Source organism: Emydura macquarii, unplaced genomic scaffold (genome assembly GCF_026122565.2).
Source record: "Emydura macquarii macquarii isolate MOO-44397 ecotype Brisbane River unplaced genomic scaffold, CSIRO-AGI_Emac_v2 contig_1230, whole genome shotgun sequence".
NCBI classification, from domain to species: Eukaryota; Metazoa; Chordata; order Testudines; family Chelidae; genus Emydura; species Emydura macquarii.
This window is the reverse complement of record NW_027131367.1, coordinates 16,398,996-16,425,199: the sequence shown is the minus strand read 5'-3', so window position 1 is coordinate 16,425,199 and position 26,204 is coordinate 16,398,996. Positions and strand designations below refer to the sequence as shown.

Sequence of the window (26,204 nt, the reverse complement as noted above, 5' to 3'; positions counted from 1 at the left end):
TGCTTGAGCCTGCCCTGACCTTGGCATTATCAGTTGGCTACCCTGGGCATGGGTCGTATCACACCATGACTCCAACACGGCTGGCACCACTGCAGCTGAGCTTGATAGCTCTAAAAATCCCCCGCCACGATGGTTAAAGAAAACCTTGTTCTGCACAGAGAACTAGAAACTATTGTGGGAAATCATTCCAAGAGTAAAAAACTCAGGAGTCTTGGCATGGAAGAAACTGAGTCAGGGAATGGGACACAGAACTCTACGGTAGCTCCTGGAAATCAAATCTCAGTCCCTTTGGGACTGCAAACTCCCTGTGTTCCAAGCCAAGCACGCAAAGCTTTTCATAGGGGCAAAATTCCTCAGTGCAGACAATTTTTTATAGGGTCTGGTTTTATAAGTTGCATAGAAGAAAGGGAAACAAAGGTTTTACACACACAGTTAAAGGACACAGCAGAAGTATTGGCTGAAAGGGGCTAAGAATAAGATTTCTATTTTACTGTATTCTAAATACTGTGCTCTGTTCTCACACCACACTCATCCCCCTAGTATCTGAGCACTTTTCGGTAGTGCATTACGCAATGTAGCCATACATCTGTGAAGAATTGTCATCTCTCATCCTCTCCCCAGTGGGCGAGGTGTGCAGTGAAGTGTCTAGTTTTGGTAGGAGTTGGGATTGTTTGTATTCAATGCACACATTTTCTTAGGGTTATGTCCATGAAGGCAGGCCAGGTCCATTTCTTTGACCTCACTCCTTGCACTTTGAGCAGTAGGTGGTGAGGTTTGGGATGGTCCTTAGTTCCTGTGGGGTTCATTCCACAGTCTTGGACGAGCCCCTGAAAAATGTCTATCTCCTGCACACACAAAGTTTCCCCTTATTGTTGAGCATTCCGGACTGATTTGACCAATTGTGCGTGTGCCTTCAGTCAAAGAAGACTGTGGCTGTGAACTCTTCTGAGCGCTTTCCTCTGCCTACCAGCTTTGTTCCCAGGAGAATGGACAGGGTGAAAACCCACACATCTCTATGGGACCAAAGATGACAAGCCATAGGGCTCACTCAAGCTCTCCATTTATTCCCAGAGCAGATGCAGCATAGACAGCAGCAGCACAGGCCTTGCCCGCAGTCACACCCCGGAACATGGCCAGCAGAAAGGGGCACAGCTGGGATATCTTTACATGTCTCCAATCCCTGCAGTTTTGGCCACTGGTGGCTACGTGTCCTGGCATACCCTGGACTAGTCCTCACATTGCTTGGTGCAGAGGTCTGGCTGCACAATGAGTGGCCCGAGGAGCCAGAGTATAAAGATTTACCCTTACGGCCTTTGTGTCTGTGCAGCCAGAGAAAGAACTTTCTTCGGGGCCAGTCCTAGTCTGTGGAATGAACGTCCCCAGGAACTAAGGACCACTACGAACCTCATCACCTTCCACTCCAAGTGCAAATGCAGGTGCATTTCTTGGACCCTGCTGTCTCTAACATCAACGTATAGCAACGTGTATAATTAAAAAACCCTACCAAAACAAGACCCTCCACTGCAAGTATTTCTTCCCCTGTGGGGAGAGGGGAACGATGAGAGAACAAACAACACGTGACAGACATGTCATCAAGTTGCTCAATGCACTACTGGCAGGTTGCAAGATACTATGGTGATGAGCGTAGTACAGGAACTTGAATAAAATCCTTGCACCTACTTTTCCATCCCAAGCTGCTTTCCCATCTACATTACCAAGGAAGGAACTAGAGTCCCTTGGCATAGAAATTTTGATTAAATGCCTTTTCTTGGAATGCTTATTTCTGAAAGCTGTACTGAGTCCAGAACCTAGGATGGGGTTCAACATGTAAATCGGGAAGTGGTGGGTTGGAGACCGAGGTGGTCTGAGATATTTTACTTCCCCAGGGCATTTATTTAAAGTAACTGACATGTGGAGCAACCTGGATCCCCTGGGATAAGTCATCCCCGACCAGACAGATTCAGAGCATCCAGAGAGGGGGCGACTCCATCAAATGCAGGGATGCCACACCGATCTGTCTTACAGATGGGTGGCAGAACAGAAACAAGGAGCTCGAATGAGCCCCCTCAAGCAGATCCCAGCCCAGCCCCAATGGTCTTTGTGGGAAATCGTAAAAGCCCCATCACCTGAAGCAGGAAAAACCAGACTGGACAGATCACTGTGTTACCATATCAGAGTGCCAGAGGGTTGTTCGAGAGGCGGACGTAACAGGGCTTTTCCTTTGCTGATGTCTGTGGTTCTGTGAGTTGAAGAGCTGTACGCTGGATAACCTGCTCACGGAGGTCTCTCCTCTACTGCACTGGGTCTGGTTGTGTTTCTTTTTTTAACCAGCCAAATTAAGGGCTGTTTTTGGAGACATGAAAGCTGCTTTTTCTATATGATGCTAGATTATATTTATCCAGCATTTCCGAGAGCGCTTGGCATGCTGGGTACTCAGCATTTTGCAATCTCTGACCCTAGTTTAGGTGCGTAAATGGGAGCAGAACTCTGCTGCCAATTCAGCCTTTGTGGTGGGGGCTGGGCGCTTGAAAAATCTGCCTCTGAGGGTTAGATTCTGGTTGGTGCACTCGGTGGTGTGGGGAGGAGGGAACAAGAAGTCTCCTTTCACCATGGGTCTTTACCCCCTCTGTACTTGGGGAAGCTCAGGGTGGCTACTGATGGGCTCCCCCACTGGAAGCATGGTGCTTCTCAGTGGGGAGGCAGATGGGGAGTCATAACTCTGCTGTCTCTAGGAACCAGATAGTGAGGCTGGCTGCCCACCCAGGTGTGTGTGTGGTGTGCTCCCCTTTTCCCATGTGCTCCCTCACACACCGGGAAGCCCAGGAGACATGGTAACATGGAGGCAGAAATCCAGCCATGCTCCCTTCAGGGTGGGCTGGTCTGAACCACCCCCAGTGCGTGGCTGGGTCTTACCGGCCTGTGGTAGTCTGAAGTGGATTACTTCCCAGTGCGAGCGGTATCCCTGCAGAACGCAAGCCACACAGACAGCAACATCCTCAGAAGAAAGATTTATCAGCATTTCCTATAAACTGGTTGTTCAGAAAGAAAGGGAACTGCAGCAGAACCAGACAAAGCTATACTTCTGTGCCAGCTTCCTCTCATTTTTCCCCTGCTTGTCTCTGTGTTTTTGAGGCGCTTGGCCTTGTACTAATGACAACTAATTTCTAATGCTCCCTTTTCCTGTTGTTTTCATGACTAATTAGGCCAATGCTGCAATATTTGCAGCCTCAAGTTCCCCACATGGCAGAACCGAATGGAACCAGAGAGGTGACGGGTCAGGGACATGGAAACTTGAGTCTTGCAGGGGCTCAGCGTCGCTTGTCCCAGCTCTAGGTTTCAGATGATTAATCAGTTGATTGAATCATTCTCTCGCATAGAAATCTTTTCAGGGATGGGAAACCCTTTGAAATGCCAGTTCTCATGGGATTAGGACAAAGCTTTTGAAAAAGTTTTCCTATTTCCCTGGTTTGCTTTATTTTATTGAGTGGATTGCAGGGCTTGACGGATGCTGAATGAGCGCACTTTATGCACAGGGCATGTGCTCTTGTTTCCTCTTCTGCTGCTCATTGCACATCTCCTTAAGGGATGGATGCTTGGCTAGTTTAGGAACAGGCCTGAACGGGGGGTTTGGTGAGAAAATTCCTGGCATTTGAGGCCCCTACTGCAAAGAAAGCTCTGCAACAGGGCGAAGGGTTATTTATTTAAATTAACACAAACGCTAGCAAAGGGACGTATCTGTATGCTCTAAGTTCCCTTTACAAAACTCAGAAATATATCCCACACGCAGCAGTGTAATTCTAAGAGCACCAACCCCCCCTGAGCAAAGTAAATACTGAAATCCCCCACCTTTGTGATTACCACCTTTAAACACTGGGGGGAAAAGAGGAGACTTGCAATATCCACTGAAAATGATCAGATGCAAAAGAAGTGATTAAGGAAGTAAAGGCCAATGCCCAGTCCCATGTGTCATTTTAGGTGCTTGGTATAAGCTCTTGCCACAGAAGAGCTGCTGAAAGAATGGGCAGAAAGACAACGCAAGCTGTAGAACCACAAGATGTTGGAGGAAAATGTTTATAGCAGAAGGGCTCCTACATCAGGAGGCAAAAAGGGCAAACAAGCTGGGTTTAAATTAGGTGTGGGGAAGCCTGGGAGAGCTCCTGGTCCTCAAACCTGCCAGCAGATAGTCAAAGGGAAATGTGCCCCTCTGCTCTCCGGAGGGCAATCCCCTCTATCCTGGAGCCTGAGTCAGCAAGCTGCATTCGCAGTCCTCACTCACACACACAGTGACTTTGACTTCCCTGGGACGGCTGGTGTGAATGTGTTCCAGGAAAAGGCAACCCAGTTTGCTGGCTACAGTACCAGTTCACTTGTTCAGCACAAAATGTCCAGTTGCCCGTGAGGCTTTAAAACCTGCCAGCGGGGATTCATTCGACGTGCTGGTGAAGAGCCTGGTTTTCATCTCTGTCAAGAACCGGTGTGACGTTTCCCTCCACTCTCAGAGCGCTGTGCTGTTTACATGGGCTTTGTGTTGGAAGACAAGAACTTGCTCCTGTGTGATCTGCCAAGGACTGACAGAGTCAGGAGTGGAACCCAGGAGTCCTGACTCCCACATCCCCTGTTCTAGACCAAACTCTCCAGCCTCCCTGTTCCTGTTCTGTTTATCTTCAAACCTTCCAAGCAGCGATTCCCATTCCTTGGAGGCCGAGCCTTGCTTTCCACCCGCAATCCTTTGCCTTCTGCTGGCGGATACACAACCACGCTGTGTCAGTGTCTGTCTCATGGGTCCACTTGGGATCCTAGTACCATGTACTAGACACGCATCCTGGAACTAGCAACCATGGGCCAGATCCTCCAAGGTGTTTTGGCTCCTAATTCCCACTGATTTCAATGGGAGTTACACAGCTAAATGCCTCTGAGAATCTGGGCCCATGTGTCCGAGAGCGTTGAGGTACAACAATGCTCTTTGAAATGTGGCAGGGTCTTTCTAACGAAACTCAACATCATTATTTAAATCCACCACTCAGCGTGACTCTTCCATCTCCATGGCACATTGAATCAGATTAGAGTCCAGAAACGGTGTCCGATCGTCTTCTGCTGCACATAAACATGGCACTGCAAACAGCAGGAACGTGAGCAGGTGGAGTTTACACTTTGCGTGAATCCCTCGTCACATTCCCACTCCTGTGTGCTGCCTCCCAAGGTTCCACAGGTCTGGGACGCAGCAGAGGGCCCTAAGGAAACACTGAACTTCAAACCATATGCGGGCAGGGTCACACAGCCAGCCAGTGGCAGAGCTAGAAAGAGACCCCAGGGAATTGGGGTTCTAGTTACTCCCCCACTGCTTAAAGTTAGTGCATCACTCAGAGCACCCATTTAAGAACCAGATCCACAAATACAGACAGTTCACATTTCATTAGGTAAAAGTGCTGGCTATTTAGTTTAAGTGCTATGTTAGGTGAAAATGAAAGTGAAAGTCCTTTCAAGTTATGGGAAATCCAGTGCTTTCATTTCATTTCAATGAGCTCCAGGATAAAGAGCACGAAGGAAGGAAAATCCTCTCTTCCACTCACCTGCCAGGCTCTGAAAACAAACCCATGGGCAGAAACTTCTGCAGAGTGAATTGGAGTAGGGAAGTGTATAGATTATGGCTTAAGTAAAGTCCTGGTCTTGCAAGCTTCCCAGCTGCTGGAATGATTTTATGAAGGAAAGAAGCAGTCGGGGATCGAAGACTTGTTTTGTCAGCTTTCAGGTACTGTATTAGGTTATTCTTTTCCAGCCTTTAAACAGGGGTTAGCCAGATTGGTTTTTTCCCATTACAAAGCTTGCTGGTTTATAAAGAATCATTTAGGAATTTGTGTTGAAAATCTAAGCAGTCATCAGCTGAGCAGTTTATACTGTTGGAACATATGCTGGATAAGAAAGTTCCTTGCTCTTTGTGTTCTGTGCGGGTTGTTTAGGAGGTGCAAACAATCCTACGTGACTTAAACTATTCTCTGCACTCTTGAGTTCTTTCCCAAATGTTTTAATCTTGCAAAGATTGCTCTGCCTGTCAGGGGATAAGACTAAGGCTATGTATTCATTGCAAAATATTTTTACTTTGTTTTGTACATTGTAATAGCTAACCTGACAGGCAAGACGCTGTAGCTTTACTTTTCTCTGTAATTAGTTGAGGTCAAACAACCTGCCCTGGGGTTTACCTCAACTGGCTACATGGAGGTAAAAATTTCAGTCTGCAGAAGGAGCAAGCACTGAAAGTTACATGAGCCAGATTTGTTGTGTTAGTGTATCTACTGCTACCTTCCAAGAAGATCTATTGTGACTGCAGCAGGGTTGGAAGCAAAACAGTAAAAATCTAAACAAAAAAAAAAAAACCCTGAGACTCCTGTAGCGCCTTAAAGACTAACAGTTTCTGCAGGCAGAAGCTTTTATGGGCTGCAACCCACTTCATCAGATGCATGAAATGGAAATCACAGATAGGAGGTATATATATACATCCAAGGGTAAGACAGAACAATGGGGAGGGCAAGTGCTAACAAAGTCAATTCAGTTAGAGTAGATGATACATATTCACAACCATTGATTAGCAGGTGAGAATGTGTGAACAGTGACAATTACTTCTTGTAATGAGGTAACCATTCCAAGTCCCTATTCAGATCCAGTTTGATTGTGTCAAGTTTGCACATGAGTTCCAGCCCCACAGTTTCTTGCTGAAGTCTGTTTTGAAGTTTTTTCATAGAAGTTTGCAGAGATGAATTGACTTAAAATTAACTTTCCACGCAGCCTCATTTCCTTTTATTTAAAATCACTTTAAAAGCTCAAACAGTAAAGAACTCTTGAGTGTTTTCCAGTGGTTTGAGCAAATGTGTCTGCCCATTTTGTATGCTTCCCCCAGAGTCTAGTACAATTAATTTTCCGCACAGAATCTGGCTTTCCCTGTTTTGTTTGTTTCAGAGCCATGCTCCGCCCATGGGTGCATGCCTGCAGAAAGTAATGCTGTATGTTGTCCTTTCTCATCAGCTTGCACATTTTCTTTTGGGGTTGGAGTGTTTCTTTTGTAATGTTTGATTGACAGGGAAAAGTGGGGGCTGTTTTCCTCTATTGAGGAATGGCTCCTAATTCATTTCAGATATAACTATTTTAGTTTTTTACCAGTATTAACAGACAGACTCTTTAGATTATGCCCACTGTTTGATGGCAACAGTGCCACTGGGTTAATCAGCTTATTTGTGCCTTATTAAACATAGGGCTTGTATATAGCAAATACGGTCACAAGAAACAAAGCCAAATCAGGGAAAAAAAAGAGAGACCCAAAAAGGTTGCAGGTGATGAACAAAATTCACGCATTCATAACCCTTTCTTATTTGAGCTCGAAGCTTTCTAGTTAGGGCCAAAGAGTGTCATGAGTTAGCTCCCAAACTCCCTTTCTTATCTGATTATTTTCCTCCTTTCCCACCAGCCATTTCTGATATTTGCTCTTGTGCTTCTGTGAAAGGCAGTTCACAAGGAGCCAAACCCATCCCGTTAATTTCAGTGGAGCTACCTCATGGCTGAAGTTAGCTGGTCATGAAGGTAACCTTGCTAGATGCAAGACTCAGAAAAACCCTCCCAAGTTTTCCAGCCCAACTTTGCAGACAAGAAATTGGTGTATGGCTGAGTGAGGGACATCATACATAATATGAGATGTCTCGCTTATCTGTCTCATTACACGGCAAGGTTTTAGTCAATTAAAAAACCCAAAAACAGGATAAGCTTTGGCTAAGCAAATCATGCTATGGCAACGTATCAGGGTTAACGTGATTTAGAAATTCAGTTCATGCATGGGACAATCGTACCTACATTGCAACCCTGAACCATGTTGCTAACTGTGTTAGGCAGTAACTCTAGTGGAACCACAAATCAATGGCTTGTTACAGTGTAGATGGGGTTTTAAGTGTGTCTTTATTCAGGTTACAACTCTTTCATTCTATACTAACCAGCCTTAATATCAGTGCTCCTTAATGATGTGCCCCTATCTCTGTATTAACATCTTTCAGCCATATCCATGTAGGAGCTGTTCTCCGGCCCCAGGCATTGCAGTTTTTAATGCTCTGCCATACATGGGAAGTTCCCATGTTAGTAACTCTGGTTTATTTTTTTTAAACCCATTCTTCTTGACAAATGGACACGACTGGCTTCAGCGTTGGCCTCTTATTCCTAAATTCATCCTGGCATAAGTAAATGCAGCTCCCACTGAAGTTGTTGTAAATTACACCCACTTACACCAGGGGCGAATTCCGCCCATGGATTTAACAGCCAAACCTCTGTGTGATCTTGGTGAAGAATTCAAAGGAGATTTACGGTTCCATCTGTCACTCAGCTCACCACCCTCAACTTCCGTTGACTTCAATGTGAGCTGCAATACTCAGCCCCATCTCACAGAATCAGGCCATTTGAGTAGAGATATGTATGATGGGATCCCTGGGGTACAACCTGGAACTGGGGTACCACTGTGCCCCCTTAATTCTCCAGTCTGGGCTGTCTCTCACATGCTTTGCTAGTGACAAGCAGCAAAACACCGCCAGGCACTGTAATCACCTCGCCCAACAGCCTGTGGAGCTCCACACTCAGCTAAATTGTGTGAATGCTCCCTGAGACACTCACGCGTCACACAGAAAAAGGCACCAGCCAATTCCCCCCCAGCTCCCCAGCCTCGCACCCCAGAGCGGTACCATTTTGCCCTGCCCAGAAGCCTGATCAGTACAAGTTTATTATCCAGTCTGCCCCTTCCTCTATGTGGAGAGGACACACACTAGCCTTGGTAACATGAGCTGAGATTTCCCAAGCACTTCAATCAAAACACACTGTTTTAGGTAAATATAAAGCGGATTTATTAACTACAGAATGATAGATGTTAAGTGATAGACATAAAAGATCAAAGATAGTTACCAAAGAGAATAGAAGATAAATCTTAAACCTTATTACATAGGCAGTATTTAGATGGAGGAATTTTCTTACCCCACTGGATGTTACAGTTCTTAATACACAGGCTTCTCCCTTAAGCCTGGGACCAGTCTCCTCGGTTGACATCTTTGTCTTCTCAGCGTTCTTGTTGCTTCCAGCATAGGTGGCAGAGGAGAAAGGCCAAGCATGATGCCACTGTCCCCTATTATATGTCCTTAGTCCATGTACCTGGAAGACACCAGGCCAGACATGTCCTGGTGGGCTTCACTGAGTCACAGAGTTGAACAGTCCATATTGTGTGGTGCTTGCGCAACTGTCATTGAATTGTAAATCCCTTGTTTACCATTCCCTTGCTGGTCAATGGCTGGTGATGATCGTTTAATGCCCTCCCGGGAGTTGGTTACCTCCTTTGATGCTGTCACTGGAAAGCTATCATTAGAGATACTCAAACTTACAACATATTTCAGTAATAACCATACAGCAAAATCTGACCAGTCCATGCACACTAACGATACACATATTTTGACAGAACAATGGGTTTCAGCAGATCATGACTTTTTCTGTGATATCTTGCTTGGCCTGCTTTGTATGAAATAGCACAACCGCATATGAATGATGAATATGGGGGTTGCAGGTGCTACTTTGGGGTATAGCGTGTCCAATGTGCAAACTGCTTCTTATACAGCGAAAAACAGCCTGAGCCTCAGCCTTGTTTCCAAACCTTTGCTAGTGGTCAGTCATGCTTGGAGTCTGGAGTACATGTGATATCTGTTGGGCGGAGGCTGACAAATGTTAAACTTTTCAGTTTCCCTTGAGGAGCAAAGTGCAATTAAATAATTATATGGCCTTAATCTTCCCCTCACCTCCGTCAGTTTGGCACTGGTGTTACTTACCTCCACTGACTTCAACAGCTTTAGTCCAAGCTCTCCCTGGGGTAAATGAGGTGAAATCAGGCCCTAGCCATGAAGGGTCTAGTTCTGAGCAGCCACAACTCTCATTGACATCAACAGGAGTGAAGGACTCTCAGGCCCTTGTGGAAGGTGCTCAGTCCATTACAGGTCATAAGAGTATCTAAGTTCTGCAGATAGGAACAAATCTAACCTTGAAGATCGCTGGAACAGCTGATAGGGCTAAAGGCAAAGTAAAACAACACACTTCGCTAATACAGATGGAGCAGAACATTCACTCTAATTAAATGATCTCTCCTAACAACTATTGGTGGTTCTAGCTGACTGCTACGATTTATATCGGGGCTAATGGTTTTATTTGTAGACACCTGGTATTGCACAATATGGCACCTTATGGACTGTATGGAAAATGAGGTCACTTCCAGGCAATCTCTGGGAGCTGAGTGTGACATGTCACTCCCCTCTGGTGCTGTTCTAGTGATGGCCCATTCAGGGCAGCTGCAGGATTCAGTCATTCATATTCCTTGTTACCTCCCCTCCATTTTTATCTAGCTACCTATTTCACAGACAAGTAGATCTTGGCCTTATTGAAAAGTTTAGTTAAGTGAGTGCTTGATTCTACTGGGCTGGATAAAACACCCCACACGAACACCTGGTAGAGCTGTCCAAATATTTCATACACATTTTGTGAAATTCACCCAAACTATACAGAACAGGCCACAATGTATGTACAGGGTGGGATATGGCTCACAGATCAACATCAGAGATTGGAGAAATTGGTAAACTTTGGTCTGTGAGAATTCATGTACAATTTTTCATCACTTCACTTTTCAGGATCCCCTTTACCACTGGTTTCAGCCAGAATGAAGGTACATTGGCACAGCTGTGTGTAGGCAAAAAAAGCTGGTGCTGCAGATCAGATGCTTTGGCAGAGCTGTGTGTGCGCCTATGAAGGGAACACCTGCAATGATGCAGGACAGGACTGAGGAGCATTGGCAAAGCTGTGTGCAGAGTTAGTGACAGAATAAGTAGATGTTGCAAGACAAGACTGAGGTGTGTTAATGGAGAAATTTGCCCAGCACTGGCTTTGTGTGCTAAGCCTGGATCAGTCTTAAGGGAACCGTTTCCTGAGCACTAAATTCAAAACCATGATTTTTATGAATGTGATAAAGAGGACGTTGAAAGTGATCCCAGAGATAAGAATCTGTGTCGAAGGGTCTGAGCCACGAAGGAAAGAATGCGCAATGTACAGACCTATGCAGAATTAAAATTAAGAGCAAGAAGTAACCAAAGCCAAGAAAAAGGCAGATGCAAGGTACAAATGCTCCAGTACGGTGCTGCAGAGTAGCAGAAAAATCTTAGCCTGAAATGAGGGTAGTTACACAGTGACAGAATGAAAACAAAGATAAAGAGTACACAAGGGCCAAAGATACACAACAAGAAGTTTTCTCTCTCTGTACACGGGTCACTGAAGGGCACAGCTAGTCTCAAAGTCCAGAACCCTGCTGCACGCTTAGGCACATAAACAGTCACACTTAGGTGAGACCTGCATTGAAGTCACTGGGTGAAGTTACAGCTCATATGCTTAAGGGTTTGCGGGAACGGGTCGAGGATCACACCTCTTTGCTCCTCTCTCCTGGCTCTTCACTGGCTTCTCAGATCAATTATTAGCTGGTGTTTTCAGTGTAAGCCTCTCTGTTCAGGGGGTTTCTATCAGAGTGGTAAGAATTTCCTATTAGTCCGATACAAAACTGGACATGGAAGGTCTCAGCAATTATTTCATTTTTGTAAATCTGGCAAATATAAACTAAAATGGACCCAATTTCCAGACACCTTTGAACTCCTCAAAAATAATGTCTTTTTTTCTGACCAGACTAAGAGGCCACTCCAGTCATGTAGGCTAGTCATTCTGGCAAACCTGTAAGAGTAACAAAAAACAGATTGTTGGTGTAAAATTGAAAAAAAAGTGGACTGTACCCAGACAGTAAGATTTCACAAACAAGAGAATTGTTCATTTCCATCGGATTTAATGGCACTGTTAAAGGGGGTTTAACATGAGCCAGCTTAATTTTTTTAATTTGACTAAAAAAATCCAGTATCTGATAGATCACCTTTGAAATAGCATGTCCAGAAATCTTTGTTTAAATTCCTTTAAAGACATTATAAGGACTTTTCTGTTCCCTGGGCTGAGCTTATAAGTAATTCTTTTAGGAGTCATTCCTTAACTGAGCTGAGTGAAGATAAGCATCGACTCAATTATTTTCAAGATCATGGCCAATTGATCGTTTAGGGGTAGGGTGATCAGCCAGCAAGTGTGACATATCAGGACAGGGGGCAGGGGGTTATAGGTGCCCACATAAGAAAAAGCCCCAAATATCGTGACTGTCCCTATCAAATTGGAACATATGGTCACCCTAGTTTAGGGAAAACGGTGATGTTAACTATGCACAAAATAATAAGCTGAAAATGTAGAGAAAAATAATTTTGTTAACTTCATTCAGTTACAGTAACCTTCTAAGAGTTACAGGTGGAAAATTTTCAGAGAAAACTAAGGTATTTTCCAAGTTATCATCCCTTTAAATGGCATTGAGTTCTGTACTGCATCCTCCATACACTTAAGCACTGTGAAACAGAGAGGAATTTATTCCTCAGGAGTTACTTGTAGAATGCGTTGGGAGGATGGGGGACCTGAACCTTGTAAAGATGAGAAGAGCAATGCAAGATAAATATTGTGCATTGTCCTAGGTTAACTGAAGGCAGTGCGCCCTCTGGTGGTTTGAAAGGAAAAGTACAGGAATGTCATTTAGCATCACCAAATTCAGATGAAGAATAACTGTGTCTTATTTTCTGATTGCTCAGTGGCTCTCAGAATAGTGATGGCGGATCCATCAGCTCGGCACTTGAGTCACTGGTTCAAATCTTGGCTGTGACAGCAGTCCAGAGAAATTGAAAACTGCTCAGTGATTTAGTAATGATTCTCAGGCCAAATTCCTACTGGACAGATGTCCACATGGCAGACACCTGCCCCATGCCTGCACCCTTGCCAGCACTCCAGCCCAGATGCCAAAGATTGCCTGGGTCATGGAGACAATTACCCTTGCATCCTTAAAAGTGGTTAATCCAGAGCAGATTTGAAGCTACATGTCTCTTGGTTTTAGAATTACAGGGGTGGTAGCAATCCCGACATTTATGTTGCCTAACTCTTTCTGTTATAAAAGATTTTTGTGCCTGTTTTTGCAGACGCTCTCACACTTCCGTTGTTTGCTGCAGGCCTTTGATATGTGGAAAGGGGAAAGATGGCAGGCTAGAGAAGGGCCTTTTTCTTTCCGGTGCAATTCCATTCCGTCTTGGCTGAGACGTACACTTTTGAAAATCACCATTTCCATTCTCTTGCCTGCATTCCATTGTGCCCAAGACACGAGGCGAGGGTGGGCTGTGGGAGTGGTCCTGGGGCTCAGGGACAGTCTAACCCAGGTCACACGGTGGCTGAATCAGGAACAGAACCTAAGTGTCCTCACTGCCAACCCCCTTCTTTGACTATTCTGAGCTGCCTTCACGTGCTGCCCAGGCATCGTTCAAGTGCATTTCCTGCTTGTACAGCAGGTTCTTCTTTCGCCAAAAGGCCTGTGGTGAGGGGTTGTTTCGTTCCTGGTGAAAAGGAGTTAAACAGCATGAGAAGAGGAAGGGAATTCTAAAGGCTGTGTTTAGCTTACACACAGGAAACTGATGTCACCTCTTCTGCTCCAATAGAATACTAGCAAAACGCTGGACCTCTACCGCACCTTTCAACTCAAGATCTTGGCACAGATATCTCAGATGCCTGATGGGCTGTCTCCAGAAAACAGCTCTATGCCTCCTGTTCCTGTCCATTTCCTCCAGTGCCTCCAATGGCCGTAAGTCACCGCATTTCATCGTGTTTGCCTCTCACTCGCACCACACAATAATGTGCTTTTTCTGCTGCAAGGAGAAAGCTGAACTGTTAACGATTAAAACCGACCACCCGATGAGCTGGAGCTAGGGCAAGGAGGAAACCGAGTTAGGCTAATCAGAAAGAACTGAAGTTAGTGCCCTGAGTGGAGAGGGACTAGCTGCCTGCATCATGGCAAGAAGAGACATTGCATTACTGACAGTCTAAAGGGATACTGCAAACCACAGCCTCACCTCTTCCTTCCAGCACCACTCCCACCACAGCCAGCATGGTTTGGAATCAGCCAGTAGATCAGCTTTAGGGTAATCATTATATCCCATTGGTCTCCTGTAAGCTCTGCAGTGACACGCAACTCAGCCAAGCAGGTCACTGCTCCTACTGGGGCGGCCCATAAGGAAGCTCTGCTGATAGAACACCTGTTTACAGAGCACCAAGGCTGTAGCTTGAGATTAAGACGTACTAACATGCAAGCGGGCAGATAGAGCTATTCCACTCTTTGGGTAACATAGGGTTAAATGCTGGCTGTCAATTGTCAGTCCTATTAGCTCACATTCACCCCTGGTGTAATTGCACAGCTATCAATGGAGTCACACCAGTGATCGGGTTAGTCCAGTGAGCTAAATTCTGTGCTCAGTTACTCATATTTGCTCATACACAGTTGCACAGATGTAACCTGGGACAGAATTTGGTCAAAGGGGCTCTAATAGATACAAGTTTCCCCCCCTTAAACCTATTCTGTATCATAGCAATCAAACACTTGTTTTTCATCCTGTGATTGCTGCTTGCGAAATAAATTTGTTTGTGGTTGTTTTCCTTTCCTTCCTCAGAATTTGCAGAATTCAAATGCAGCGATGTCATAAAGAAAGAATACAGTGAAAATGTTACAATGTCATGCACAAGCAATGTGATGATTACAAACGTAACAGTTGGGCGCTGTGAAAGTTGTTCTGAAGGGAAATCATGCCCAGATCCTTTTATTAACACAATGGCAGGGATATATTTCAGTGAAGAGAAAAGAATATACTTGGAGTTACACGGCCTCGAGGTAGTTCTGCACATACAGAAAACAAATGTGTCTGATCAAGGAGTCTATCAATGGTTTCTTCATTCTATCAATGGGCACAGCTATCAATGCACAACCCTAAAGATTAGAGGTAAGTCCAAGGTAAAGAGAGGCTCGTGGACACTTAGAGATTTTTGAGAAAATTGAAGAGGTTTTCAGAATAAATAAAACATTTCAGCCAAATTCTAAACTGAGTTAGGCCCTGCACAGCCCCGTTGGTTGAAACGGTTGCAATGCAGTAAGAAAGAGAGGTGACTGCTTCTTTGATCACCTCTGATGGGCAGGTGAAAGGTCAATGTTCATTGTTCTTATACTCAGCACTCCATAATCAGGGAGCTTACCAAGTTTCAAGCTTCTAGCTCAGTGGGGACATGGAACTTAGCGGTTCTCCTCCCTGTTACGACCTGTGTTAGGTTCCGTTATTTAGCGCCAGCTTGTGGCCCTCACAGTGTGCCCGCACAGGGTGAAGACACGCCTTGTTCTTGTTCCTGCTGCCCATACTGTGGGGGCTAGTGCAGCGTGGAAGAGCAGTCACACTACTTCCTGCCATGTGGCTGGGGCGAGGATGGGCAACGGTGAGGAGTGCATGGACATGGAGCTGTGGTTCTGCCCTCCCTGCCCTTCACCACACACCAGCCAATGCAGCTGCCTCCTGCATGCAGGCGGAAGTTACCTTTGCCAGGTAGAGGGTTAGCACAGATTATTCCCCCTCCCCTTCAGAATTAGAACACCAGGGGTCAGATTGTGCGTCTCTGAGTTTGTGCTCTGCTCCTGGGTGAGCTCTGCGACATGCTGCCGCTTGCCCAGAGCTTGTGGCAAAGCCACTGTTTAGCCCATTGTTGCAGCACTGAAGTGGAGGGGTGCTGCCAGTCAGGGTTGTGGAGCAGTGGGAGAGCTGTGCATTGGCCATGGGTTATTGACCTGTCACACACGTCAGCACTGAGCTGCCTCCGAACTGGCCACCCACACATGCTGCGATAAGGACTGAGGTCCAGTGAAGAGCAGGGTGAGGGAAGCCTACAGAGCACATGGCTGCCCTGCGTGTGACTCAAATCACAGCTGTCAGCCCCCAGCATTGCACAGTCACCCTCCATATAAAACGTTAGAGAGAAAAGAAATCAGTTATAAACTAACACCCACACGGCCCTCGCAGAAATCAGTTTTGTTGACAAACTCCGTACCATCTCCAGAATCTTTAGTGACGCCAGAATCCACTTTTCCTTTATTGTCACTGCTTTCCCCTTGTTCCCTAGCTGTACTTAGGTGCATGGTAAAAGATGCAGTCGTAACCCACCCTAACACCAGACCCTTCAGCCCCATCCATACAGACAATGCAGCCAGGAGTGTTTTGTTACATAGTTTTATCCCTGACTGATCTTCAGTGGAGTTGCACCAGCACATGCCAAGGCTGAATTTGACCCATAGACTAGCTGTTAGACTCATAGACTCTGAGGTCAGAAGGGACCAATATGATCATCTAGTCTGGCCTCCTGCACAATGCAGGCCACAGAACCTCACTCATCCACTCCTGTAATAAACCTCTAACCTTTGAGCGAGTTATTAAAGTCCTCAAATCATGGTTTAAAGACTTTAAGGTACAGAGAATCCACCAACAAATGAGCTGTGCCCCATGCTACAGACGAAGGCGAAAAACCCTCAGAGCCTTTGCCAATCTGCCCTGGGGGATAATTCCTTCCCAAACCCAAATATGGTGATCAGTTAAACCCTGAGCATGTGGGCAAGACTCACCAGCCAGACACCCAAGAAAGAATTCTCTGTAATAACTCAGAGCCCACCCATCTAACATCCCTTCACAGGCCATTGCCATATCTGCCACCACTAGTCAAAGATCAATCAATTGCCAAACTAGGCTGTCCCATCATACCATCCCCTGCATAAATTTATCAAGCTCACTCTTGAAGCCAGCTCAGTTTCCTGCCCCCACTGCTCCCCTTGGAAGGCTATTCCAGAACTTCACTCCTCCGATGGTTAGAAACCGGCATCTAAATTCAAAACTAAGCTTCCTGATGGCCAGTTTATATCCATTAGTTCTTGTCTCCAAATTGGCGCTGAACTTAAATAACTCCTCTCCCTCCCTGGTATTTATCCCTCTGATGTATTTATAGAGAGCAATCATATCTCTCCTCAGCCTTCCTTTGGTTAGGCTAAACAAGCCAAGCTCTTTGAGTCTCCTCCCATAAGGCAGGTTTTTCATTCTGTGGATCATCCTAGTAGCCCTTCTCTACACCTGTTCCAGTTTGAATTCATCTTTCTTAAACATGGAGGACCAGAACTGCACACAGTATTCCAGATGAGGTCTCACCAGCACTTTCTATAACGGTACTAACACCTCCCTGTCTCTCCTGGAAATACCTCATCTGATGCATCCAAAGACCGCATTAGCTTTTTTCACGGCCACATCACACTGGCAGCTCATAGTCACCCTGTGATCAACCAATACGCCCAGATCCTTCTCCTCCTTTGTCACTTCCAACTGATGCATCCCCAACATATAGCAGAAATTCTTGTTATTAGTCCCTAAATGTATGACCTTGTACTTTCCACTATTACATTTCATCTTATTTCTATTACTCCAGTTTACAAGGTCATCCAGATCTTCCTGTATGATATCCCGATCCTTCTTTGTATTGGCCATACCTCCCAACTTTGTGTCTTCCACAAACTTTATTTGCACATTCTCACTTTCTATGCCAAAGTCAGCAATAAACAGTTTAAATGAGATTGGTCCCAAGACCGATCCCTAAGGAACTCCACTAGTAACCTCTCTCCAGCCTGATAGTTCAGGTTTCAATGTGACCCATTGTAATCTCCCCTATAACCAGTTCCTTATCCACCTTCCAATTTTCATATTAATCCCCATCTTTTCCAATTTAACTACTAATTTCCCATGTGTAACCGTATGAAATGCCTTACTGAAATCTAGGTAAATTAGATCCACTGCATTGCCTTTGTCTAAAAAATGTGTTATCTTCTCAAAAAAAGGAGATCAGGTTGGCCTGGCACGATCTACCTGTTAATTAGGACCTCCTAGTCACCCACTGAGGAATTTGCTATTTAAAGCAACATTCAGCTGATTCTAAATGTGTGTCAATGCCAGAAATAATTCAGCTGTTTTTGACCCAATCCTGCATCCAATGATTTCAAAGGTGCAGGGTCAGACCCTCAAAGAGCAATGGATTTTGCTAGCACCACAGAACAGATTTACAAGCCAGAATCAACACTTTGTTTGTTTCCTTCAGCTCCTGAAACTGAGCCTAATCTCACTGTGAACGGAACTGAGCTCGTCTGCCAGTCCCCTATCGGGCATCAACAAAGGCAGATCCATTGGTTCGATGGCCACGGGACTAACCTGACGGGCAGTGCACGCCTGGTATCTGAGGAAGCAGAAGATGGCTTGACGAGGCTTACCAGCACTCTCCATGGGGATCCCCACTTAAATCCATTCGGGTATTGCTGCACTGTGCTTTATGATGCGCACACCAAGAGAAACAAAACCAAGTGCCTTGGTGCAGACAAAGCCGCTGATTATCCTTCTTTTCCTACAGCCTCAGGTATAACAGATAGCGGAAATACTTTATGAGTTTCAGCTACAAATCAATTGTCTCCTGATGATGAAACGTTAGCAGTTGTCTCGTGCAGAATTCTTGCTCCTCACCTGGATGGGCTGCCTGGAAGTTCTGAGCACCACCAAGACACTGTTCCAGGAGTAGCTGTAGGCAGTGCAGGGCTTTCTGAAAACATCAAACGCTTCTGCTACATTAGCTTATTATAGATATTTTTATAATGCAAAGCGGTGTGGGCAGTGCATTGGGCAGCAGAGAGTGCTCTAGGCACCTGACTCCAGGAGAGGGTTCATGGCTGTGAATAACTCATGGAGATTGCTGCCAAGGTCACTTTGGAGGGGTGAGGCTTAAGCCCCACCCATCTCCTCAGCATTTCCCATTGGCTAGCTCACTGAGTGTGCTGCCTTTTGTGGATCCCTTCCTTATGCTCCTAGGTCTCCCGAAGCATTGTATATGGAACTGGGCACCTAACTCGGGGCTGTGGGTTGCAGTGGGTGGCAGGGTGCCTAAGTACCTTTGTGGATCTAGCCCGTAGCAGCATAAGTTCTACTGAAAGTCAACGGAGGCTCCCAAGTCACTTAGGCACTTTTGAAAATGTTACGCAAAGAAAACTGAAAACACGATCACAAACGTCACCCTCGGCATCTACCGAACATACCGTATGAACCACAAATCATCCAGCTGGGCATTACTGCTTGAAACAAGCCATGGCTCTGGCTGGCACTGTAAAGTTTTTGAGTCCTTATTAATACACCTGTTTTTTTTTCCAGCTCTGGGTGCTTCTAAGATCAGCCAAGAGCACGTTGCCACCATTCTAGTGCTCCTCTTTCTGGTTCTCTGCTCCTTTGCAGCTGTTCTATACTACAAATACCATCAGCGAGGTACAGTATGACAATGCACATGAAGGGTGAAGCCTGTCAGATCTGCACCTGCTGGAATTCAAAAAGCCACTTGCTGTGCACCTATACCCACAAAGTCAGCTGATCCCCACTTAGTGGTTGTAGCCTGGATCAAACGTGTGGGGAGTGTCCATGCCAGCCTTTGCAAACGTGCCTGCTACCTCAGGATAATTGGTAGCAAGTTAATTTGAGATTAAAATGTATAGTGCAGAGAAATGCCAGGAAGTTAGACGAGGGAGGAAGCTGCTCCTTAAGGGTATGTCTTCCCTGCAAAAGAAAGGTTCTTCATGCAGGTTAAAATAGCAGTGAAGATGTGGCAAATTGGGTGAGCAGCTCAAATTCAACCCCAGCTCCCCTGGGTTATGTCTACACAGCAGCTGGATATGAGGTTCTCAGCCTGGGTAGGCAGACTCGTGCTAGCTGGGATCAAGCGAGCATGCACAAATAGCCGTGTGGCGGTTGCAGCCTCAGCAAAGAATTGGGCTAGCCCGCTGTGCTCACACCCAGGGTCAGGTGGGCTCGACAACCTCAGCCACTATGTCCACACTGCTATTACTAGCAGAAGTCTATCTACCCTGGTGGGGAGGCTCACGCCCAGCTGCAGTGTAGATACATCCCTATAGACCTGTATTCTAGCTGCTATTCCAAATTAAAAGCAGCATTACTGCATCTTCACTGCTATTTTAACCTGAGGTAGCTAACCCGAGTTAAGAACACACCTTTTTTTGCAGTGTAGACATATCCTCACTCTCCTCTTGAGTTTACTGGCTTGATTTAGCCAGGATTTGTGTGCGCCTACAAACCAGGTAGATTTGTTCCAATCCGTACTTCTTCATGAATGAAACCTAACACTTCATGCTGCTCCCAAGAACTTAATAGGAAGTTTGCCTGATCCTTGGTGGAGACAGATTCCGTAGAAATGAACAAATGCAAACGTGTGACACCCAACAGGCCTTAGCCCTGCACCCCCTTGAGAGGATGAGAAATTGTAATGGAGACAGCAGGAGAGTAGAGTGTCCCTGCTCATCCTCCAGTGAGGGATTTGCAGATATTCATGGGTATTTTTCTCCTGCACTAAAGTACCCTGCGCTCATGAGTAACACAGGCATTTTTGAAAATGTTTTCCTTTGCCATTAATGTCAAGCCAGGCAAAGGGTTGATCCCTTGCTAAATTTCAGATGGCATTTAAATTAAGGCATCGGATAGCAGTGCTAAATCCTGCCCAGAGAAGGAATTTCAAACACACACACGACAACGCTGCACGTGGTATACAAGAGATCAGGGAACCATGCAGAGGGTGGCACTGAAACAAATGACCGACTCCAATCAAAATGAAAATGTAGTTCTTTCCTGAGTCTGCTTCCACAGTGGGATGTTGCCTCTCATTGGTGGTTGCCCCTGGTTTGGTCAACATGGTGAAGGCAGCGCTGCTAAAATCTGTGTTCTATTATGCAGTGTGGCTCCTGAAATTGTCCTCTAGTGGTTCCCTACATTTTCTAATGCCAGTCTCTTTCCCCCCCATGTTTTCTTAGACGCATCCAGAAGAGATTTTGCAGACCTGATCAGGAGCCTGATTCCAATTTTGCAGCAACGTAAGCCTTTTCATTTTCCATATTTTATCTACTAATGGGCCAAATTCATCCATTCTGTATTCAGCTGAAATTAGTGGAGTTTTGCCATGAGTGAATTAAACCGATCGCACCATAATTATATTTACATAATATATAGTAATATATAACTACATTTTAGTGCCCTTCAAAACGAGAAGCTGACAAGCACCAAATGTCATGCACTGCATGGACTGGCTGCATGAGCTTCCCCCACACAGTTCTGCCAAAACACACCTCAGTTCTGACCTGCAGCAATTCAGGCTAATGTGTTACGGGAGCGCCCGCGGCTGTGAAAATGTGCCTAAATCCTGAGCTGAAGCACCCCCTGCCCGTCCTGCTGGTGATCCTACAGCTCTGCTGGTGGACCTCAAACCTATTTCAGTGCTGCCACCCTCCCCCAGATCACTCCTTAAAACCAGCACACAGCACTACCCAGGTGTGTTCATCCTACCAAAACTCAGCCTACCTTTGTAGCTCAGCTTCTGCCCCTCCATACTCATCTGCAATGTCCTGTTTGCTTGCAGTCCTGGCCACCCACCCGTTACACCTTGTCACTGGCAATGTGAACCAATAGGCTAAACCCAGAGGCCAGGTCTGGACTGTAAGGTCTGGCCAGCATAGCTATGTTGGTTGGGAGTGTGGGGGGAAAAAATCACCATAGCGATTCCAGCAAAACTGCGAGGTAGACGTAGCTTATTCTGGAAAAGGAGTACTTTTGTCTGTAAAGTGTCTGCTGTCCGGAGAGATGGTTTAACCATTCAGATTGGAAGAAGATGTAAATTACCCATTGGAATAATTTAGCAAGGGTCATGGTGGATTCTCCGTCACTGGCAATTTCTAAATCGCTATTGCAGGGTTTTTTTTAAAGATATGCTCTAGTTCAAAATAATGATTTTGGGGGAAGTTCAATGGCCTGTATCCCACAGGAGATCAGACGAGATGATCACAGTGCTCCCTTCTGGACTGGGACTCTAGGACTCTATGAACTAGAATGGCGAAGAATGCCTTTTGTCAGAATACGTTGCATCTCCATCCGGGCTTTGCCAGCATTGCTATCTTGGCAAAGCTTTAGTAGCGTACACCACCCAACCCGGAACCGCTGTGACAGAATCAGCCTCGGCCCAAGAGACAGTCCCACTACTTTACGGTTGAGGTACCTTGGCAGGACAAGGCAGGGGAAGCTGACACAGCCAGTCTGTGCTTTGCTTGCACGGTAGCGAAACAGAGACACATTGGGTCTGGTGCTGATCCCACTGACACCCATTTTACACTGGCGCAATGCCACTGAGGTTCAGTGATTCTTATTTACAGCGGTGTGAGAGAGCAGGAGCAGGCTGGCAATACCAAGGCTGCCACTAACCTGGCTTCAGACATTTCTCTTGTAAAGAGGTAATTGTGTCTATGGAGTTCTCACAATTGTTTTCCCTCTGATTTTTACAGATGAAAAAACAGAAGAAAATCCATCTGTGTAAGAAGTCTGACATGTGAAAACAAGATGTCTCCTGATAGGAACCAATGATCATCCAGCCTGCAGCAGTGAAACAATTTAAGCAAAGCACAAGATACAAAAGCTCAGACATTCAGTTCATACATGCTAAGCAATCTAGCACTGTGCAGATGTCACTAGCATTGTAAAGACTTTTTTCTTCGATATCCCCTGTTTTGCAGACTAGGGGCTTAAATGCTTCTCTGTTTCACTGGTGTAACTCAGTGGAAAATTTGGCCTGATAGTTTGAGCTGAGTTATTTCCCTCCCCAAAATGCTGATGTTTTAAAGGCCATATTTTCCCCACTTTTGATGTAACCAAAGCTTTGGTTCCTATCTTAAATAGCCGGCCCTTTAGGATGTGCTAACGTGGCAGCTAGGTATATGTAGCATTGTATCTCCCAGCTGTCAGAACAGAAGTGCAGTGCACGATGTAATTCACCAACCACTAGAACAATGGTGTGTTGTTAGGGGCAGAACTGGAAATCATCCCCCAACTCAGCACCAACCTCAGTTGCTTGCAGAGTTTTCTGATGAATGGACACACTAAAGAGCAAATAAATATAAATGGGGACATATTCTCACGAGTGGGTGTGTGTTTATTCTTTCCTTACAAATTGTAAGACTTTCAAGGCTCACCTTCTGACCTCCCCTTGCTTCCTGTTCCTCTCACTTACAGCCTCCCAATTACTTCGTTAGCCCAGCGATTAGCACTCAAGTGCTCATAATCCACCAGTAGAAAGTGTCTAATTGGCTGCAGTTAATCCTGCACTCTTCCCAGTGCTGCAGCAAACTCAGTGACCAGAGTGCTATGAATAGTACCTTCTCACACCTCCTGTCCCTGAGTTTTAAACCAGTTATTTGGCCCAGGACCTATCTTCTTCAGGGCAGGAAGCTGCAGATACAAAATTTCATCCAAACCTTTGCAAACAGCTGACTATCCCATGAGCAGGTATCCATTGGGTTTCTCTCAGGAATTTGTTAGTCAAAGAGGTTGATTTTCTATTATTACTTTGTTGATTCATTCTTTCTGTTAATTAAGACCACAGGCATATATGCAATTATAGTATATTATTGTTATCCCGATAACAAATATTACAGGATCTTTTTCAGGGGATAAGGCAACAAGTCAGGTTTATTGTGAATACAGAAATTTGGTAAATAGTATCAATTATGTAAATACCAGGAAAACAGGATCTACATTGTAACAATATCAATATTGTGCTTTACAAATACAGAGATTCTTGCTAATAGAGTATACTTCTTTGACACATGTTTCAATTGGTACTTTCATTCACACACACACACACATTCAGACAGGGAGACAGACAAACATACGTAGGGGTCTCACAGATGTTATAGTTACCAGCCTTTTGGTGCCCGTGGTAGTCACTGGCCAGGTGACTGTAGCACGAGGATGAGGAGCAAGGTTCTGCCGATGCACACCGGTACTCCTGGCTGGTGTGGTGATGTAGACCCAAACCTCCAACCTTCATCTTTCTGTCCCATTTTATAGGGAAAAGACCCCATGTAGGTCTATGGGTTTTTGCTCTGTCATGCTGCATCTGCATTTGGTGTGATCCTTAATCACCCACATTGTTGCAAGCCTGATCAGATTTTGTTCTTTGAAGCGGGCTGACTCCAAAGTTATCGGTGGGCTCATCTTCGGCCAGTTGAGTGGTAAAAGTTATTATCTTCCCTCCTTTCTTCCTCCCTCAAACGTTTTAGGTAAGGCTGGTGTTTTCTTCGTCTGTTTAGACATCCCTTATTCAGACCAATGTTCAATCACTCTCCCTGTTTACACCCCCCCCTCAATTGTTCAGCCATTCACACTTCAATCACTCAGTGCCAATTCCTATCTTAAGAAGTCACATATTATTTTTAAAACAAACATTTCATTTGTGCCAGTGTCTTTCACAATTAGGTATATTATATTTCACAGTATGGCTTTTTATACTTAAAATAGGGTTTTTATAAATATATTGAAAGTGAGTAAAATTAACAGATAAAATGGTCAGTGGAGTGGTTTTACAAACAATCTTAAAACAAATAGAATTATAGAAAGTAAAGACAGACTTGAATTATTATGCAGTAAATGGATATTTTTAAAAGGCTGAAAGAACATTTAAAATGGTAGAACAATAAGATTCAGTTGAGATTTTAACTTTTGATTAAAGTTAAAATGTGTAACAAGTTACAAGTGCCTCTTGGTAGAAAGAAGGGGGAGAGGTGGTGGTTTGAGGCTCTGTTCTCTCATGTATTTCATGAAAACAGGATTGGGCCAACATTATACACCTATAAACTGTCACGTGTACAGAGCCAAAGGTAATGCAAAGCAAAGTCTGACACTGTCCTTTCAGATTCTGGAGCATCAAACCTGCAATGGCACTTCCATTTGGCTCTTTTAGAATCTTTCAGGTGGTCTGTGTTGGTTTCTAGGGCTGGACCAGGTACCAGTAGCCCAATGATAAAGTATTTCTTTGTGCTAATAATACAACTATTGTTCTATGGAAAAACATTTTTGCCAGCAGAATCAGTAGAAACCAGATCAAAATTTTCAAATAGCATTTCCACTAGGGCCAGCTTAAAAATGTGAACCAAAATTATCCTTTTTTCCACGCAAGTTGCCATGAGATCCTGTGTTCCAGATTTATCTCTTACGTTGTCGCTGTCTGTGGATAGCATTTTTGTAACATTTCTTACCTTCTGGTAACGCTATCTACGTGTGTTTTATTTCTGTCAGAGATCAATTTGAATAATTTTGCAATATCGGTGATACGAATGTTGTATATATTTTCCATAAGGTTTTGAACTCTCACGTGGCTGAAGAGGGCACATTGTCCAGTGGGTTAGGTCTCAGTGTGTTCCCGTCCTGACAGTTCTATATTTGCTAAGAGCTGTGACCGTGCTCTCTTTCTTTCCAATGCAGAGGTTTAACACTGCACGAGAGCAGGGCTCAGATTCCTGTGTGGGTGTTGGCGTGTTGCCTCTGATGGATGCTCATGCACCAGCACAACTGCATTGGTTTTTTTCTAGATATGTGGGGGTGCTGCACTAAATGAAGTCCCAATCCTGCACTGTGATCCAGGCAGGCAGACTTCAGCGCCTCTTAAGGCCCAGCAATCTTCAATGGGCTTCATATGGACATGATGATTTTCCCACAGAGATCACATGGCAGGATTGGGACCCGAGAGCTGACCATGTTGAAGCTGATGCACTCTCAGCTCCCTGATATGTCAGAAACAGGTGAAGGGAAATCAAGACTCCTCCATGAACATTCAGAGCACTCATAGACTAGAGCTACATCTATGCAAGACACCTACAATCGGAGACAGCGGAATATTTTTTAGTTCCTTAGAATTTGCTATTCAAACCAGAAAGAAGGGCAATAATTAAGGGACATCTACCAATAGATCTTTACTGTACAATGTCCAACACCCTCAACTCCCCTTGTGGTGATCAGAAGCTTGTAGGACCAAGGACATAACCAACGTTCAAGGCATAGAAACTTTTGAACTAAACTCCTTGGCTCTGTGCTCCTTTAACTGTTCCTGTCAATAACTGTAATAAAAAAAATGAAGACAAATTCCTTTGTTTTATAATGCAACAAATCATTGTCTCCTGCTAAGATGAACACAATGAGAACTCCAGGCTGTAGTGTCATTTTAGAAAACACTCTACTGATTGTATGAATGATTTTCACATAAAAATCAAGAGTCATTAAATCAACTCGGTGGCAATTGTAGAATTATTTCTCCAGGTTTTTAGCCTCTGAATTCTTTCACAT

General features: G+C 44.9%; 1 protein-coding gene across 3 annotated transcripts; it reads left to right on the top strand.

Moving 5' to 3' along the window:
* The first annotated feature begins 5,395 nt into the window (after positions 1–5,395).
* On the top strand, positions 5,396–23,781 carry LOC137152895 (uncharacterized). 3 transcript variants are annotated; one of them, XM_067547851.1, is made up of 7 exons: positions 5,396–5,749; positions 13,599–13,741; positions 14,604–14,930; positions 18,100–18,411; positions 19,194–19,304; positions 20,855–20,914; positions 22,373–23,780. In XM_067547851.1, the coding sequence occupies exons 2-7, from the start codon at positions 13,672–13,674 to the stop codon at positions 22,402–22,404; spliced, it is 912 nt and encodes a 303-aa protein (XP_067403952.1). In that variant the 5' UTR covers positions 5,396–5,749; positions 13,599–13,671; the 3' UTR covers positions 22,405–23,780. The 3 variants fall into 3 exon arrangements, with proteins under 3 accessions (XP_067403952.1, XP_067403954.1, XP_067403953.1); XM_067547853.1 differs by lacking the exon at positions 5,396–5,749 and adding an exon at positions 8,167–8,213 and having other exon boundaries at positions 22,373–23,781; XM_067547852.1 differs by lacking the exon at positions 5,396–5,749 and having other exon boundaries at positions 13,473–13,741; positions 22,373–23,781.
* Positions 23,782–26,204: the final 2,423 nt, after the last annotated feature.